This window comes from Mobula birostris, chromosome 2 (genome assembly GCF_030028105.1).
Source record: "Mobula birostris isolate sMobBir1 chromosome 2, sMobBir1.hap1, whole genome shotgun sequence".
In the NCBI taxonomy this organism is placed as follows: domain Eukaryota; kingdom Metazoa; phylum Chordata; class Chondrichthyes; order Myliobatiformes; family Myliobatidae; genus Mobula; species Mobula birostris.
In genome coordinates, this window is record NC_092371.1 from 8781067 (window position 1) to 8800877 (window position 19811).

The window sequence follows — 19811 nt, forward strand, 5'->3', positions numbered from 1 at the left end:
ACTAGGAGCATAGACTTGGGAAAAATTTAGAAGGGATTTGAGGGACAACTTCTTTGTGCAGAGGGAGGTGAGTATATGGAATGAGGAAGTGGTTAAGGCAGGTACAATAACGTTCTTTATGAAGTACTTGCATAGGGATATGGGCTGAACACATGAAATTGGTACCAGCTGGGTGTGCATCGTGGTTCACAGGATATAGGATGGTTGTGTAGCGATTAGTACAATGCCTTACAACATCAGCTGTAAGATCGGGGTTCTAGTCCCACCACTGTCTGTGGGGAGTTTGTATGTTCTCCCCCTGTCTGCATGGGTTTCCTCTGGGTGCTCCAGTTTCTTCTCACATTCCAAAGATGTACAGTCAGGATTAGTAAGTTGTGGAAATCTAGATTGGTGCCAGAAGTATGCCCAGCACGATCCTTGCTGATTTGATGCAAGTGATCCTTTTCACTTTGTTTCGGCGTACTTAGGATAAATAGAGACCATAAGACAAAGGAGCAGAAATCGGCCATTCAGCCCATCGAGTCTACTCCGCCATTTTATCATGAGCTGATCCATTCTCCCATTTAGTCCCACTCCCCCACCTTCTCACCATAACCTTTGATGCCCTGGCTACTCAGAAAGCTGATCTTTAAAAATCTATTGTATAAAAAATATCTGTTGTGGCTGCAGATATTAAATGTGAATGATTAAAAAATAAATCTAAACAGAGTCAGTCATTGTAAATGACAGTTACTGGATTGTTTTTCCAAAAGCCTTGTGGTTTGCAGGCACTCAGTGCTCACTTTATTAGGTACCTCCTGAGAGTATGTTCATGGTCTTCTGCTGCTGTAGCCCATCCACTTCAAGGTTAGACATGTTGTGCATTGAGAAATGCTCTTTTGCATGTCACCGTTGTAATGTGTGGGTATTTGAATTGCTGTTGCCTTCCTGTCAGTTCTCCTCTGACCTCTCTCATTAACAAGGAGTTTTCACCCACAGAACTGCTGCTCACTGGATGTTGTTTTGTTTTTCACAACAGTCAAGAGTAGGGTTTCCCATCTGGGGCCCACAGACACCTTGCTTAATAGTATTGGTCCATGACACAAAAAAAGGTTGGGAACCCCTTCTCTAGAGGCTGTTGTGTTTGAAATTCCCAGGAGATCAGCAGTTTCTGAAATACTCAAACTATCCCATCTGGCACCAACAACCATTCCACAGTCAAAGTCACTTAAATCACATTTCTCCCCCAGTCTGACGTTTGGTCTGAACAACAACTCAACCTCTTGACCATGTCTGCATGCTTTTATGCATCGAGTTGCTGCCAAATGATTGGCTGATTAGATACTCGCTTTAACGAGCAGGTGTACCTGATAGAGTGGCCACTGAGTGTATGTTCTTCAGGACAGGAGAGGGGCTTCAGGTGCTGAAAGACTGAAATCAAGTTGGAAAGTTCCAGAAGTAATCAGCAGGTTGAGCAGCATTTGTGGAGAGGGAAATAGTTAATGTGTCTTGTTGATTACTTTTCTGTAGGATCTGAGAAGCTTGACGTGCTTAAAATTGGGTACAGTGAGCAAAAGGAACACCTGTGATAGGGTGGAGGGTGAGAGACAGCGGATGACGCAGATTGGTATTAACTAAGGGCGTGAAGGCTTGCTGATGACAGCTAATCTTTTCTGGAATGAGCCTCAGTAGAAGGAAAAGAAGAGAGTTTAAAAAGAACACTGTCAATTCCAGCTGGGTTTTACTGTGAGAAGCAATCTGATGTCTTCCAATTCACTACACACACACACACACACACACGACGTTAGGAGAACTCAGCAGGTCGGACAGCATCAGTGGAGGAAAATGAACAGTCGATATTTTGGGTCAAGACTTTTCATCAGGACTATCCCTTAGATTAGATTAGATTCAACTTTATTGTCATGGTGCCGAGTATAGATACAAAGCCAATGAAATGCATTTAGCATCTGACCAGAAATGCAAAGAATAGTGTTATTTACAAAATAACTATGAATTTAAAAAGTGCTACAGCACACAAATATAAAAGTACCGAGACAGTACAATACGGATGCAATACTGCTTAGCGCTGTGATGAGAGGTTCAGCAGTGTCACAGCCTCAGGGAAGAAGCTCTTCCTGTGCCTGTTGGTGCGGGAGCGGAGGCTCCTGTAGCGCCTACCGGATGGGAGGAGAGTAAAAAGTCCATGGTTAGGGTGAGATGCATTCTTGATAATGCTTTTCGCCCTGCCCAGGCGGTGTTTATGGTAGGTGTTCTCAATGGTGGGCAATTGGGTGCCAATAATCCGCTGGGCAGTTTTCACCACACACTGGAGTGCTTTGCGGTCCGATATGGGACAATTACCATACTACATTGAGATGCATTTGGTGAGTATGCTCTCAATGGTACAGCGGTAAAAATCCATCAGTATCCTGGGACAGAGGTGAGCTTTCTTCATGCTGTGCAGGAAGTAAAGGCGCTGTTGCGCCTTTTTGATCAGGATGGAGGAGTTCAGGGACCAGGTGAGATCCTCGGAAATGTGGACACCAAGGAATTTGAAGCCTGATACATGCTCCACTACAGTTCCATTGATGTAGATGGGGACATGAGTGTGGCTCCTAGCATGCCTGAAGTTCACAATGATCTCCTTGGTCTTCTGGGTGTTCCCTTCTGACCTTCTCTTAAATTTTCATCAACTAATAAAGTATGAATCCAGACCCTTCAGTCAAATTGGTCTGTGTTGACCACAGTGCTCACCCTGTTACTCCCAAATACCTGCATTCAGCCCATATCTCTCAAAGCCCCAGCTCTCCATGTATCTGTCAAAGTGCTCCTTAAGTGAAACTATTGTATCTGCCTCAACCACTTCCTCTGGCAATTTGTTCCATATACTCACCAGCCTATGTGGAAAAAGTTGCCCCTTGGGTCCTTTTAAATCTATCCCCTCTCACTGTAAATCTAGGTGTGCTCTCCCCTAGGGAAAAGCTAGCACAGGAACAGGCCCTTCAGCCCACAATGTTGTCCTGAACCCATTAACTTAGCAATTAAATGGCTAACTAAACTAATCATACACAACATTCATATTCTTCAATTTTCCTCACATTCATGTGTCTATCTAAATATCTCTTAAAAATCTCTAATGTTTCTGCCTCTACCATTGCCTCAGGCAGCACATTCCAGGCACCTACTTCTCCACCCCTCACTTCTTTAAAAACACCCTCTCTCGCCTTAAATGCATGCCCGCTGGTATTAGATATTTCAACCTTTGGAGAAAGATACCGACTGTTTACTTTATCTATGCTGTTCATAATCTGATCAACCTCTATCAGATCTCCCTTCAGCCTCCGACACTCCAGTGAAACAACCCAAGTTTACCCAAACTCTCGTTATAGCACCTGCCCTCTACTCCAGACAATATCCTGGTAAATCACTTCTGTACCCTCTCCAAAGTCTCGTCATCTTTCATATAACAGGGTGACCAGAACTGTGCAATAGTCCAGATGCGGCCTAACTAGGGTTTTATAAACCTGCAAAATAACTTTCCAACTTTTGAACTCAGTGCCTCAGTTAATAAAAGCAAGCATGCCATGTACTATCTTAAACACCCCGTCAACCTGTGTAGCCACTTTAAGGGAGCTACGGACTTGAACTCCAATATCCCTGCTCATCAACACTTAAGGACCTTGCCCAGTGAACTTATCAAGGTGTAACACTTCCCGTCTGGCTGGGTTAAACTCCATTTGCCTTTTCTCATCCCATATCTGCAAATGATCTATATCCTGTTGTGTTCGTTACCAATCTTCTATGCTATCACCAATCTTCATATTATCTGCAGATTTACTAACCCACCCATCTATATTTTTATCCATGTCAAACAGCAGAGGTCTCATTACAGATCCTTGCAGAGCATCACTAATTACAGACTTCCAACTAGAATGTCCCTTCGACCACTACCCTCTGTCTTCTGTGGGCGAGCCAGTTCCAAATGACCAATTCACCATAGATCCCATGCATCTTAATCTCCTGGATGAGCATCCCATGAGAGACCTTGTCAAATGCCTTACGAAAATCCCTGTATACAACATCCACAGCTCTACCTTCATCAATCACCCTTGTCACCTCGACAAAAAAACTCAGTCAAGTTAGTAAGACACAAATTTCCCTGCACAAAGGCATTCTGGCTCTTCCTAATTAAGATATGATTTTTCAAATACTCATAAATCCTATCTCTAAGAATTCTCCCCGTAACTTCCCTACTACTGATGTGAAGGCTCACTGGACTGTAGTTTCCAGGATTATCCCTGGTTCCCTTCATGAACAATGGAACAACATTAGCTGCTTGCCAGTCACTTGGGATGTTGCCTGTGGCTAAAGAGGACATGAAGATATTGGTCAAGGCCCCAGATATCTTTTCCCTGGTCTCTCTCAATAACCTGGGGTACATCTCATCAGATCCTGCGGACTTAATCCACCTTAAGCAGCTGTGGAGGCCAAGCCTTTAGGTATTTAAGGCAGAGGTTGATAGATTCTTGATCGGTCAGGGCATGAAGGGATATGTGGAGAGAGCAGGAGATTGGGGCTGAGGGGGAAAATTCTCCCCTCTGAATGCAGCTTTGATATTGCCTCTGATAAATAGTGCAACTCTCCCATCTCTTTTACCTTTCTCTCAATTTTTTCTAAAGCATCGAAACCCTGGGACATTAATCAGAGTCAGGTTTAATATCACTGGTATATGTTGTGAAATTTGTTAACTTTATGGCAGCAGTACAATGAAATACATGATAAACATAGAGGGGGAAAAATCAAATTGCAATAAGTCTCTTAAATAGTTAAAATAAGTTGAGCAAAAAAAGATAGAAATAAACAAAAAGTAGTGAGAGTGTTCGTGGGTTCAATGTCCATTCAGAAATTGATTGGCAGCGGGAAGAAGCTGTTCCTGAATCACTGAGTGTGTGCCTTCAGGCTCCTGTACCTCTTTCCCAAAAGTAACAATGAGAATGAAAAGCTGGCATGTCCTGGGTGGTGGAACACCCTTAATGATTGACATCATATTCCTAAGGCACTGCTCCTTGAAGGTGTCTTGGTTCCAGTGGGGGAGAGTAGAGAGCTGACTCATTTTGAAGCTCGTAGTAGTCACCCACCACCCCCCCCGATACCAGACAGTGATGCAGTCAGTCAGAATGTTCTCCATTTGCAGAAGTTTTCAAGTGCTTTAGTTGACAAAGCAAATCTCAAACTCCTAATGAAATATAGCAGTTGCCTAGCCTTCTTTTCGGCTGCAGGTTTGCTCCTCAGATATTGACACCCAGGAACTTGAAGTTGCTCACTCTCTTCACTTCTGATCCCTCTGAGGATTGGTTTGTGTTCCCTCGTCTTACCCTTTCTGAAGCACCTATTCCTGGCCCCCTCTCATCCAAGTCTCTGAAATTGCCATAAAGTCATAGTTCCATGTATTCAGCTTCTAAGTTCATCATCTTTATCCATAATACTCCTTGCATTAAAATACATAAAATTCAAGCTATCTGTCCCATAGCATTTATTACTTTACTCCTGCCTGTTTTTACTGGCCCTGATAACCGTCTTACTCTCCGTCCCTCCAGTATCTGACCTGGTGCTCAGGTTTTCATCCCCCTGCCAAACTAGTTTAAACCTTCCCGAGTAACATTAGTGAACTTCCTGGCTAGGGTATTAGTTTAGGTGTACCTGTCCCTCCCTTTTCTGGGTCAGGTTCCAATTATTGAAGAATCTGGCATCCAGACCCCTGCACCAATTCCTCAGCCACTCATTCATCTGTGCTATCATCCTATTCCTGCCCTGACTCACACGTGTTACTCGGAGTAATCCAGAGATTATAACCTTAGTGATCTTGCTCTTCAGCCTTTTTCCCTATACTCACTGCACAGGACCCCTTCCCCCTTTCTTCCTACGTCATTGGTGCTAACGTGTACCACGACTTATGGCTGCTTACCCTCCCTCTTGAGAATCTTTTACAGCCGCTCTGAAACATCTTGGACCCTAGCACCCGGGAGGCAACACACTATCCTGGTGTCTCTTTTGAAGCCACAGAATCTCCTGTCTGTCCCCCTAACTATAAAGTCTCCTGTCACTATCGCTCTACCTGATTTTACCCTTCCCTGCTGGTTCCAGAGCTGGCCACAGTGCCACTGACCTGGCTGCTGTTGCTGTTGTGCCCTGATAGGTCATTCCATCACACCCTCAGCTGTATCCAAACTTGCTGCTGAGGGGAATGACCACAGGGGAATCCTGCACTGACTGCTTATTCCCCTGGTGGTCACCCATCTACTATTTGAAGCCTGCACTCTGGGTGTGACTACCCCTGTAAAAGTCTCTTCTATGAGGTTTTCCACCTTCCAGATGGTTCTGAGTACATCCAGCTACAGCTCCAGTTCTTTGACCTTGTCAGTCAGGAGCTGAAGTTGGATGCACTCCTTGTAGCTGTAGTCATCATAGAGGCCATTGGGTATCCTGAAATCTCTCATTATACAGGAGGAGCAAACAACTGCTTTAACCACCATCTTGCCTACACTTGGTATACCTTTGTCTCTAACTCCTCAAGCTTAAAGTTCTAGTCTCTGCCTGTTCTTGCTGAAGCCTGTTGAGACAAAGCCTGACCGCTCCAACACTGGCCCACTCCAACAATGGCTGCTCCACTTAACCTTGCTGCTTTTTATCGGCTCTTGCTCAGTTACCAATAACCCAAGCAATCTCCCGCTTCACAGACATGTCCCAACAAGCTCTACTCGCTTTTTTTAAAACTGGCATGTAAAATCCACAAGGAACTGTCACCAACTCATTCTACAATCTCCAGCTCCACAGACCTCATCGCTCATAATTTGAAACATTTCTATTAAATCACCCCTCATTCTTCTACCTCGCAATGAATAAAGTCCTAGCTTGGCCATCCTCTCTCTATAGCTCAAGCTTTTGAGTCCTGGCAGTACCTTGTAAATCTTTTCTGCACTCTTAGCTTATTGGAAACGTGAGTAAAGGAAATTAGTATCTAGTCCTCTGGAATGCATTTGCTAATAAATTTCATTCAGAGCCTGGTATAGAGGCTCCAATGCGCAGGATTGCAAGTGGCTGCAGAAGGTTGCAGACTCCTGTCACCTCCATCTCCCAGCCTGCAGGAATTCCCTACTCCCATCCCCACCCCACTGCCGATGAGCCCTTCAGCCCCTGCCCCCCTTCACTGGAGTGAGATATAGAAGTGTTTTATTCAGCAAAAATGACCAACAGGCACCATTGTAAGAAGAAGCCTGCTTGACCCAATGTTATATAACAAAGAAATTCCCCCTCATGTTACTCCTAAACTTTTGCCCTTTAACTCTCAACTCATGTCCTCTTGTTTGAATCTCCCCCACTCTCAATGGAAAAAGCCTATCCACATCAACTCTATCTATCCCCCCTCATAATTTTAAATACCTCTATCAAGTCCCCCCTCAACCTTCTACGCTCCAAAGAATAAAGACCTAACTTGTTCAACCTTTCTCTGTAATTTAGGAGATGAAACCCAGGCAACATTTTAATAAATCTCCTCTGTACTCTCTCAATTTTATTGACATCTTTCCTATAATTCGGTGACCAGAACTGTCATTATGAATATTACATGACACTTTTATATGCTAAAGATCAAAGGAAACAGCAGGGCAAATCTATAGTTACAATGTATCACAATGCTTCCTTTGAATAACGTATAGTTTTTAAACTCATCCTTCACACCCACACTCCAGACACCCAAACTGAATGTTAATCCCCATTGGCTCTTTCTCTGGATCCATGCATATGCAGATATCATGTGAATGGGTGTTTCCTGGTTTGTAATCAACCCCAATCTGCAGCTCCAGGGAGGCTTTGTTCAGAGCTGCATTTTAAATTCGATCCTGCAACCCACAGTCAAATCTGAAGATTGGTTGCTGGTGAAATTAATATTTGCTAAATACCCTAACTCCAGAATACGCCCTAACTGACACACCGCTTGGGCCTTCTGCCAGCTCCAGATCTTTTCACCTCTACCTGCTGGCGGGACATTAACCTTCTCAACCACCAGTCCCTTCACCTATTGCAGCTTCACCCCTCTCTGAATGCACTGCCCTCCACTCTGTCTGCAGAAAAGAAGTCCCGATGAAATATCTCTGCCGGAAATGCCAACTTTTCATTTCCCTCCTTAGATGCTGCCTGACCTCCTCCAGAATTTTGAATGTGTTGTTCCAGATTTCCAGCATCTGCAGTCTCCCTCATGTCTATCCATTAGCTTCTGTTGGGATGACATTTTTATACAGGACATGGGGCTTGCCTGTGGATTTGTTTTTTTTTAATGATTTATACCAATGAAGTACCCTTTCCTGTGGGATTCTTGCCCTGTCAGGCTAACACAAGTCCAGTCTCAGCACTGTCATGCTGGGTTTCAGACCAAAACATCAACAATTCCTTTGTAGCCCCTATAGATGCTGCTCGACCTGCTAAGTTCCTCCAGCACATTGTTTGTTGTGTCTGGGTTAGCTTTTTGGTAATTTAATCCTCTGCCACCATTTCAGCCTTAAGAGTGGCTGTTGAGGATGAACTGATTCATTCTGTTAAATTTGCACCTTTGGCTTCAATGTGGAGTATTGTGTTCTGTTTTGGTCGCCTCATAGGAAGGATGTGGGAGGCATTAGAGAGTTTGCAGAGGAATTTTGCCAAATGCTACCTGGATTAGAGAGCATATTTTATGAGGAAAGGTTGAGAAAGCTAGGGCTTTTCTCTTCGGAGTGAAAGAAGATGAGAGGTGACTGGATAGAGGTGTATAAGATAAGAGTGGACTCCCAAAGACATTCTCCCCAGTGTGGAAATCGGCTGATACAAGGGGCATAATTTTAAGGTGATTGGAGGAAAGTTTAGAGAGGATGTCAGAAATTTTTACAGAACAGTAGATGCATGCTGGGGGAGGTGTAGAGGCAGATACATTAGGGACATTTAAGACCATAAGACTCCAGAGCAGAATTAGGCCTTTTGGCCCATCGAGTCTGCTTATTTTCCCCCTTCTCCTCAGCCCCACTCCCTGGCCTTCTCCCCATAACCTTTGGTGCCTTGGCCAACCAAGAACCTTTCAATCTCTGACTTAAATACACCCAACAACCTGTCCTCCACAGCTACTTCTGGCAACAAATTCCAAATTTTAAGTGACTCCTAGATAGATGGATGGAAGAAAAATGGATGGGTATGTAGGAGGGAAGCGTTAGATAGATCTTAGAGTAAGTTAAAAGCTTGGCCCAAGATTGTGAGCTGAATATTGTGCTATACTGTTGTATGATCTATGATCTGTGTTCATCTTAAAGGGAAGAAGCGTGAATTCCGATTTCATCCAATTAAAGAAGCTGTTGTGGAGGAGCCTGTCAATATCACACCCTACTTGGACCAACTGGATGAAGCACTGAGGGAAAAGGTGTTACTCATTCAGAAAGGACGGTACGGAGACAAAGTATCGCGGGGTTGCGTAAGCCATTTCTTCTCCAGGAATGGTGTAGTTCCAGATCCTGAGCGGGGGGTTCTGTCTGGCTCAGCTTAGTTCACTGCTGTCCCCTTTCCTGCCTGATCCCACAGCTCCTGTCACGTTTGTGTTGCTTATAAATTTCATCAATCATTTAGCCTTCCTGTTTGACCCCATGTAGCTGCGATGGTTTGTGTTCCACATGGTGACCTTCCCTGGGACGGTCAACCTGACAGATACCGGCACCTTGTGCATCGCATCTTGGTGAAATAAATGTGCTGAAGTTGATTACGTTTGGTGGAAAAAGAGAATATATCACAACCACAATCCTTCTCCTCCCCCCCCCACCCCCCCGCTTCCCCTCCCACACCAGGGCCCTTGCCGTGCCTTGGTGCTCGGGGACAGCGGGGCCCTCGCCAAGTTCTGGTCATGAGACAATAGGACCAGGTACTGATTTCTGTGAGCAGAACACTAGGAGAATCAACCTAGCTGTTGTGCTCAGTCCCACGCAGTAGGATTTGGCCCACGACTCTCTGCCTTGAATAAGTGCTTGAGTTGCTGTGCTGATACGGAGACTGGTTTGGGTTTCAGCAGTTGCAGGATGCAGGTGGGCGAGTAACGGGGAGAGCCATCCGTAGCTGGATATTGCGTTGGCCACTCTCCAGGAGGGTGCCAAGCTAACAGCCAGTTCTGGGATGTGTGCACCCATTTCCTTTGTAGGCTCCAGTTTGGCCAGGACACTCATGAAATGTGGGGTCCCAGTAACACAGGTCTGAAAAGTCAGGGAGCAGATAATTGTGACTGAAAATGTTGCAATTGAATTGACTCAATGGTGACTAACCTTTTTTTGCTTCCTGTCACCCACCAAACCTGCCCACCTCATCCCTACAGAGAGGACGATAACGACAACTATCGCACGTAAGCACTTTACCATTGGTCACCTTTTCTCCTGTGCTGTACTGTGAAAGAGTGCCCCCCCACCCCCCCGCCCCTGCAGATTCTTAATATCTTGTCTGGGGCAGGACGAGGTGGAGAGGGGTTTAAGTGAGGGTTGCTGGTCTTGGTAGCAGTTCCAGACGTCTGAGTTGAGATAGAACGATCTAGTAATAGGCAAAGATTCTTTCTGTGCCCTCCATGTTCCTTGGTCTAGGAGGGAGAGCTGTGGCCAGGGTTCGAGGTTTGAAATATCAACTTCGGGGGCTAATCCGGGGGAGATTTGTTTTCACCTTCACGTTTTATGTGACTGAGATGACTGCAGTTTGAAAGGTTGAACCCCTAGATTAGTTTACAGCGTATAATTCACTACAGAGAATCTGTTGTTCTAGATATAAACTCTGCAAATTCATTGATTCATTTCCAGCTTGTAACTCACTACTGGGTATTTGTTATTCTAGACATAAACCTGATGAACCCCTCGATTAGTTTATAGCCTGTAACTCACTACAGAGAATCTGTTATTCTAGATATAAACTCTGCAAATCCATTGATTCAATTCCAGCTTGTGACTCACTACTGGGTATTTGTTATTCTAGACGTAAACCTGATGAATCCCTCGATTAGTTTGCAGCCTATAACTCACTGCAGGGTATGTGTTGTTCTATATATAAACCTTGTGAAACCCTCAATCCGATCTGTTTGTTTGTGTATTTACTTAACAATACAGCGTACAGTCAGCTATCCCGGCCCCTTGAACCACTCTGCCACAATCCCGGTTAACCCTAACCTAATCACAGGACAATTTACAATGTCCAATTAGCCCAACCGGTACATGTTTGGACTGTGGGAGGAAACCAGAGCACCTGGGGAAAACTTGTGCATCACACGAGGAGGATGTACAGAGACTCATTACGGATCAGTGCTGGAATTGAACTCCAATCTCCGGTATGCTGTGAGCTGTGATAGCGTTGTGCTGTTACGTTACCGTGGCGTATCCAGCCTGGAACCCATTAATAGGTAGATATTGTTCTCGATATAAACCTCTATAGCTGGGGCATGGTAGCGCAATGCTTTATAGCTACAGCGATCAGGCTTCAATTCTGCTGCAGTCTGTGGGGAGTTTGTACCTATCTCCTCGTGATCGCGTGGGTTTCCTCCAGATGCTCTGGTTTCCTCCCACATTCCAAAGTAGTCGGGGTTAGTAAGTTGTTGGCATGCTACATTGGCCAGAAACATGATGACCGTTGTGGGCTGCCCCCAGCACATATTTAGACTGTGTTGGTTGTTGACACAAAACAACACATTTCAATGCTTCAACCTTTTTGTGTCGAATAATTCTAATCTTTGAACCCCTCAATTAAAATCCAGCCTGTGACTCACTACAGGGTATGTGTTCTTTAAATAAACCTTTCAAACCCCTCAATTCGAATTCAGCCTATGCTTTTCGAGATTTAAACCGCCCAGTAGCCTTAAGCCTGTAACTCCTCCTGGGTATTTGTTATTCTATTTTAAATGCACCAGATCTAATGGTTGGGTGCAAGCCTGTAACTTTGAGAAAACATATAGGATTCCCAAGTCTGCCTCTGTGAACCCCTTGATTCCAGGGTTTCCGTGTGTTTTCACACAATATCTAAATTTAGTTAGTTTCTAGTCCACTTTTTCCTTTGTGGTCCGCAGAGGCCAAGATAATTGTGAGATTGTGCTTGAGGGGTTGTTGTATGGCCACCATTCTGATCTAGTGCAGTCCAGATGATGTCAGATTCCCTCTTAGACTCTGTGATGAGGAAAGGACAGCTCTGTATTCCAGAGTCAGGTTGGTGTGCATCTTGGAGAGGCAACCCCTAGGAGGTGACATTGCTCCTGTGCTCCTGTGGAAGAGGTTGTGAGTATGGGAGCCACTGACAACCAAGTCCTGGCAGATTGCTGCAGTACTTTTTGTAGATGGCATAGATGGGGTGGACTAGTCGATGTCTTACTTAGGTTGTGGACAGGTTACCAGTCAAGGCTAACACGAGGAAATCTGCAGATGCTGGAATTTCAAGCAACACACATAAAAGTTGCTGGTGAATGCAGCAGGCCAGGCAGCATCTTTAGGAAGAGGTACAGTCGACGTTTCGGGCCGAGACCCTTTGTCAGGACTAACGTTAGTCCTGACGAAGGGTCTTGGCCTGAAACGTCGACTGTACCTCTTCCTAGAGATGCTGCCTGGCCTGCTGCATTCACCAGCAACTTTTATGTGTGTTACCAGTCAAGGCTACTTGATTTCTGCTTATTTATTCGTTTGTTTAGAGATACAGGCTGCTCTGACCCAACGAGCCACACCAACCAGCAATGCACCTGTTTAACTCTAGCCTAATCACAGGACAATTTACAATGACCAATTAATCTACTGACCGTAACGTCTTTGCATTGTGGGACGAAACCAGAGGCAACCCTCACTCCTTGCCGACAGCGCCGGAACTGAACTCTGAACTCCGATGGCCTGACCTGTAGTAGTGTCACGCTAACTGCTACGCCACTGTGGATGAGACCATTCAGCCCTTTAAGTCTGTGCCAGCTCACAGAGCAATCCCCTTCTCCCTGCTGATTTTCCACATAACTTCATTTCCCCACATTCCCATCCATTCACTCACACACTCGGGTCAACATATAGCAGCCAATTAACACTTCTTTCTTTATTTTCCTCTTTATTGAGAGGGACAGCATTGTTACAAGTGATCCCACACTGTCCAATTACACCTGTGTAACCAATTAACCTACTAACCCTTATGACTCATCTTGAGAAAGTGGGGAGAGTGACTTGGTCACAGGGAGCCTGTGCAAACTCCACACAGTGAACTGTGGGAGCTGAGGCACCTTTGCTACTAGCTGCATTAGCATGCCACCATTAATTGGTTTATTATTGTCGCATGTATTGGAGTACAGTGAAAATCTTTGTTTTGAATGCCATCCGTACAGATTGTTTAATCACATTGGTACATGGAGATAGTACAAGGGAAAAGCAATAGCAATGCAGACTGATTTGTTACAGTTACAGAGAAAGTATAGTTATGTAAGCCCATTATCCCAACTGGGGCATTGGCCGCCAATAGCAGCTCGCCAGAATCCTCTCAGGTTCAAGTTTATTTATTTACTTACATATAACTAAATGAATCAGGTGTTTTTCTGGACCACAGTGCACCCACAATACATATATCGCACACACGGCATAAAACAAAATGTTACCATAAATAACTTGTAATTCAAAATGCACGTGGAGTGCACGACACAGGTAAACAGTAAACAGCTCTGCTGTCCTGGTGACCCGATCTCGGTGGGGGCAGGATATTCAGTAGTCTCAGTCTGGGGGAAGAAGTTGTCCTAGTCCTGCTGCTCCTGTAACCTACTCCTGATGGTAGTGGATCAGAGAGAATATTGGTTTGGTGGTAGGGGTCCTCAACAATGCCCTTTTGTATGCAACGCTCCTGGTAAATGTCCTGGGCCAGTCTTCTTTCCTGTCCCATGCATGAGGTCTTTGTAGCTCCTGTTGGTGTTTCTGTAGCTCTGGAGTTTTACTGGATGGGGTTGCTAGCCCAATGCCCAGCCCTCCTCCTTTTGCTGCCAGGTTTGGGATCTGCATGATGGAGCTGGAAAGTGCAGTGCAGACAGATAATGGTGCATGGACACGATGGGTAGGCCATGATGTGTCCTGGACTTATCCTGGAGGTGCTGAACTTTACTCACAGAGCTGGCTGGTGCTTATCTCTTTATTTAAAAAAAAAATCCCTCCTGAGAGTTATGTTCTAATAATGCTTATAAGTGGCCCCCACAATGATGCCAGCAGACTGGATGGATTGGCTGAATTGTGCACATTGAGTTCAAAATGTCAAGTTTAGCTGAGCAGCTGAGACTTGGGAGCCAAGCACAGAGTTTGGACATGCGGACTGGGATCCACACCTTTGATAATCGTTCAGGTTTATTGTCATTCAGCCGTATTCATGTAGACCACAAAATGGTTCTCCAGACCAAGGTGCACAGCACAGTACAAATAACTCACACATAACACATAAAGCAATATTACCACAAATAAATTAACAAATAATAAGGTGTATTTATGAAACAAGTTTAAGAAATAAACAGTGTAACACTTCATATATGATGAGACCTGGGTGGTGGCAGGGAGTTCAGTAGTCAGCGAGTTCTTCTCTGGGAGAACAAGCTGTTTTCTACCCTGATTTCTCAGACTCCCATGAAACATGGTAGGGAATCCCTAGAATTCTGTAATTGTGGAGGGTATATCGTTTGGGTTACCTAAAGAGAATCTATGTAGGTGTTTTGAAAGATAGAGGACTGTTCAAGTTCATTGTCAAAGCCAAACACAACGTATAAATGCCATGAAAGTAGGAGAGTCTAGGACCAGAGAGCACAGCCTCAGAATTCAAGGACGTCCCTTTGGAACAGAGATGGGGAGGAATCTCTTTAGTCAGAGGTTGGTGAATCTGTGGAGCTTATTGCTGCAAATGGGGAGAATGAGCAGCTTCAAGTTCCTGGGTGTCAAGATCTCTGAGGATCTAACCTGGTCCCAACATATCAGTGCAACACACACCAAATGCTGGAGGAACTCCGTGCTATATTTCATTATGAGTTTGAGGAGATTTGGTTTGTCACCTAAAACACTTGAAAACTTCCATAGATGTACTGTGGAGAGCATCCTGACAGGATGCATCACTGTCTAGTATGGGGGCTGGGGGCGGGGGGGCTACTGCACAAGATCGAAAGAAACTACAGAAAGTTGTAAAATTGGGTACGAGCCTCTGCAGTATCCAAGACCTCTTCAAGGAGCGGTGCCTTAGAAAGGCGGCGTCCATTACTAAGAATCCCATCACCCAGGACATGCCCTGTTCTCACTGCTACCATCAGGAAGGAGATACAGAAGCCTGATGCACACACTCAATGATCCAGGAAACTTTCTTCCCCTCTGCCATCCAATTCCTAAATGGACATTGAACCCATGAACACTACCTTACTTTTTTTTAATATTATTTCTGTTTCTGCTCTATTTTTAATTTAACTATTTAATATACATATATACTTTAGTAAATAAATTGCAGTATTTTTTCATATTATGTATTGCAGTGTACTCACCTGCCATCAAATTAACAAATTTCACAACTTACGCCGCTGATATTAAACCTGATTCTAACTGTGGAGGCCAAGTGATTGGGTATATTTAAACCGCAGGTTGATAGTTTCTTAATTATTAAGGATTTCAAAGGTTACGGGGAGAAGGCAGGAGAATGAGGTTGAGAGGGATAATAAATCAGCCATGAACGAATGACAGAGCAGACTTGATGGGCCAAATGGCCTGATTCTGCTGCTTTGTCTTATGGTTGTAAAAAAATAGCCTTCTGTTGCAACACAGACGTGACAAAAGAATCACAGTTTTATTATCACTGATTTATGAGGTAAAATTTGTTGTTTTGTGGCAGTACAATGCAAAAAAGATAAAAGTAGTATAAGTTACAAAATAAGTAGTGTAAAAAGAAACTTAACATAAAAAACTTAATATAATTTTACATAAAGGGTGGTAGTTATCTGAAATAATGTGAATCAGGTTTATTATTACTAACAGTTGCCATGAAATTTGTTGTTTTATTTCAAATTTGCCTTATTAAGTTACAATAAGAAATATAAAAAGTAGATAAGTACTGAAAAAAAAATTGGAAATACCACATTTCCCTATAGCACAGAACTCTGACACTGCTTAAAGTTTGCTCCTCTCTATCCAAGAGCAAAATAATGAGGTAGGGTTTATGTGCTGTTCAGAAATCTGAACACGGGAAGAAGCTGTTCCTAACGTGTGGGTCTTAGGGCTCCTATACCCCCTGATGAGCTGCCAGAGGTGCTAGAAGCAGGTACTGTAATAATGTTTCAAAGGTACTCGGATGGGGAAAGTGTTGAGGGATGTGGACCATACACAGACAAGTGGGATTGATGTAGGTGGGCATCGCAGTCGGCATGAATGAGATAGACCAACCTGTGCTGTAACGTTATCCAAGGCCTAGGGCAGAGCAGCCATGATGATATTGAATAGTGGCCTTGAGTGATCACCTCCTGCTCCAGTTTGCTTGCACTCTCTCTGATTTGTTCTGTTTCCTCACTCCCTTTCAGTGACACGGAGATTCAGTGTGAAATAATGCAGGAAATTGTGGACATGATACTGGAGGTAAGCATTCCAAGTACCGTCTTGTAATCCTGATATCACTGCAGCTCGCTAGACTTATAGAAGCGTTGAGTATGACCCATCTGGTCCATGCCGACCAAGATGCATTATCTAAGCTAGTCTCATTGGCCCATAACTTTCTAAACCATGTACCTGCCCAACTATCTTTTAAATTTTGTTATTGTATCTGTCTTGACCACTCACACTGGCACTCATTCCATATAGATAGCACTCTTTGTGTTTTTTCTTCAAAGGTTGCCCCTCAAGTTTTTATTAAATCTTTGTCCCTTATCCTAAATCTGTGCCTTCTAGTTCTTGATTTTGCAGTGCTGCGAAAAGACTGCATTCATCCTGTCTAGGCCCCTTATAATCTTGTGCACCTCTATCAGACATCACTCATTCCCTCAAGTCCTGCCAACATTCTTATAAATCTTCATTGCACTCTTTCTAATTTAATAAGCTCTTTTCTGTAGCAAGGTGACTGAAACTAAACTCCTCTCGGCCCTCTCTCTACTGAGGGTGATTAAGTGAAGTTGGCTATACCTTCCAGGGCTAAGAGGAATGTCATGGAATCATAGACTGTTGTAGCACATAAGGAGACTGTTGAGCCTATCTTGTCCAGGCTGGCTCTCCACCAAAGCTTCTCCAAATTCTCAATAGGTTTCCGAGAGCAGTGTTTGAAATCAGGAATGGTTAAATAAATTACACAAGGGGGAGCGGGGGAGGCAACCAGCTCCAACGCTAAAGAGGCCCTCCCCTCCACTGAGTACATTTACATGGAGCACTGCCACAAGAAAGCATCCATTTTCAAAGACTCCATCCAGGCCATAACCTCTTCTTGCTGCTACCATCAGGCAGGAAGTACAGAAGCTTTCGGTCCCACACCACCAGGTTCAGGAACAGTTATTACCCTACAACCATCACGGTTCTGAACCGACGTGGATAACTTCAATCACCTCTAGTCTGAACTGCTTTTGTGGCCTACAGGTTCACTTTCAGGGACTCTTTACAACTCATGTTCCCAGTATTATTTTTATTTTCAGCTCATCTTCATTTGCATGTTGGTTGTTTGTTGGTCTTTCTTTATTTACAGGTATGTTTTTTCGTAAAATTCTATTGTATTTCTTTTTCCTGCAAATGCCTGCAGAAAAAAAAATGAATTTCAAGGTACTTAGTACATGGTAGCATATACGTACTTTGATAATGAATTTACTTTAAGATTTTGTGGGGAAACTGCGGGAGTGGAGCTGTGTCAGCCAGTCTAGAAGTCGTCAGGACAAATGAGGCAGGTTTTGAGTAGTGCCTTGTGTTTAAGAAGTGATTCAGGCCACAGAAAGGTTTAGGGAGGAAATTTTGTGCATGGCCACCTGCCAGGAGACAGGAGTGTTCAGGGGTTCATGAGTATTGGCACTGGGGCGGGTTGATTGACTGGAGAACGCTGTGTCAAAAGGGACGAGCAACTCCACTGAGAGTCGAGGCCAGAGCAGGAGAACCGAGCAGTCGTCACACTGGGAGCCACAGTACATTAGGAAACACAGCAACCTATGGTGCTGGAAGTAAGCCTCGTTCTAAACAAGAGAGTCTGCAGGTGCAGTAATCTGGAGCAAAAATAGCAATCTGCTGGAGGGACTCGGCAGGTTGAGCAGCATCTGTGGTGGGGAAAAGGAGCGGAGGTATTTGAGGCAGGATTTCAAAATGAAATGTCGACAATTCATCCCCTCCACTTTCGTCTTGCCCCCATCCACTGCACTGCAGATGCAGCTTAACCCCCTGAGTTCGTCCCGCAGGTTGTGTGTCGCATTGATTTAGGTGGGCTAGATGGTAAATGCTTTGAATCTTGGGGTGACTAAGTCTGCAGTTCCAGAATGCACAGTAGCTCCCCGACACGTGGAAGCATTCCTGTCAGTGGCTGTCTTATAATTTGTTGTTTCTTCTCTCTGGAAGGACGATTTTGATACAGAACTCATGGTGACATTGGCTTCTTGCTTAGTCGAATTGTTCAAGGGACACTTCAGGGGAGAAGTTCTACCTGAGGAGATCACGGAGGAGTAAGTTTTGACTTGGAAATATTTTTATTTTGTGTGTGTGTGTGTGTGTGTGGGTTTGTGTTTGCACATTAATACCAACTGGTTCAAAGCAAGGGAAGATTGGGCAAAGATCAGGACAGGACTAGGTGGTGGGGAAGGAATTGGAATTGGTTTGTTATTGTCTCGTGTACCATGATACACTGAAAAACTCATTTTGCATAAAGGCTCAGGAGCTTGAAGATTCGTACGGCCAGATTTGGGAACAGCTTCTTTCCAACTGTGATAAGACTGCTGAACGGATCCTGACCCGGATCTGGGCCATACCATCCAAATATTTGGACCTGCCTCTCAATTTTTTTGCACTACCTTACTTTCCCTCTTCTATTTTCTGTTTATGATTTATAATTTAAATTTTTAATATTTACCATCGATTTGTACTCCAGGGAGCACAATGAGCAGAATCAAATATCGCTGTGATGATTGTATGCTCTAGTATCAATTGTTTGGCGACAATAAAGTATAAAGTATTTATACACTTCAAACATTACACAGTGCATTGAGGCTTGATCAGGATTTGTGGTTTTTCTTTCTCTGCACACCGGGTCTTTTTTTCAGTTGGGTTCTTTCAGTTTTCTTGTTTTGTAGCTGCCGGTAAGCAGACAAATCTCAAGGTGTATAATTTATACATACTTTGATGATAAATGTACTTTGAATCCTTTGAAAATAACAGTGCAGAATAAAGTGTAACAGCTATAGAGAAAGTGCAGTGCAGGTAAGCAAAGTGCAGGATCCTAAAAAGATAAATTATGACATCAGAGGTCCATCTTATCATAGGGTAGGACTGTCCAATAGACATAACAGTTTGGTAAAAGCTGGTCTTGAGCCTGGTGGTAAGTGTTTCCAGGCTTTGATTCTGCTGGCTGCTTTACTGAGGCAGTAAGTAGTAGAGACAAAGACCCCCACCCACCCTGAACATTCCCTCTGATAATTATCGGAGGACAGAGGATACAAAATTGGGCAGAAGATAAAAGAGTCCATAGAGTGGAGGCTGGTTTCTGTGATGTGCTGATTTGTGTCAACAACTCTCTGCTGTTTCTTGCAGTCACAGGCAGAGCAGTTGCCATGCCAAGTTATCCAACTAGGATGCTTTCTATGCAGCGTCATTTAAAATGACTAAGGATTA

The 19811-nt window shown here is 44.1% G+C and overlaps 1 protein-coding gene across 3 annotated transcripts in view; it reads left to right on the forward strand.

Annotated features, from left to right (window-relative positions):
- ints3 (integrator complex subunit 3) overlaps window positions 1–19811 on the forward strand; it is a 156819-nt gene that overhangs the window by 86704 nt on the left and 50304 nt on the right. For 2 of the 3 annotated variants that reach the window (XM_072282269.1, XM_072282288.1), the window contains exons 16-19: window positions 9312–9441; window positions 10355–10381; window positions 16550–16604; window positions 18546–18649. In XM_072282269.1, the coding sequence (XP_072138370.1) occupies window positions 9312–9441; window positions 10355–10381; window positions 16550–16604; window positions 18546–18649 (316 nt within the window). The remainder of the gene's footprint in view (window positions 1–9311; window positions 9442–10354; window positions 10382–16549; window positions 16605–18545; window positions 18650–19811) is intronic. The other variant, XM_072282279.1, reaches the window with a different exon arrangement.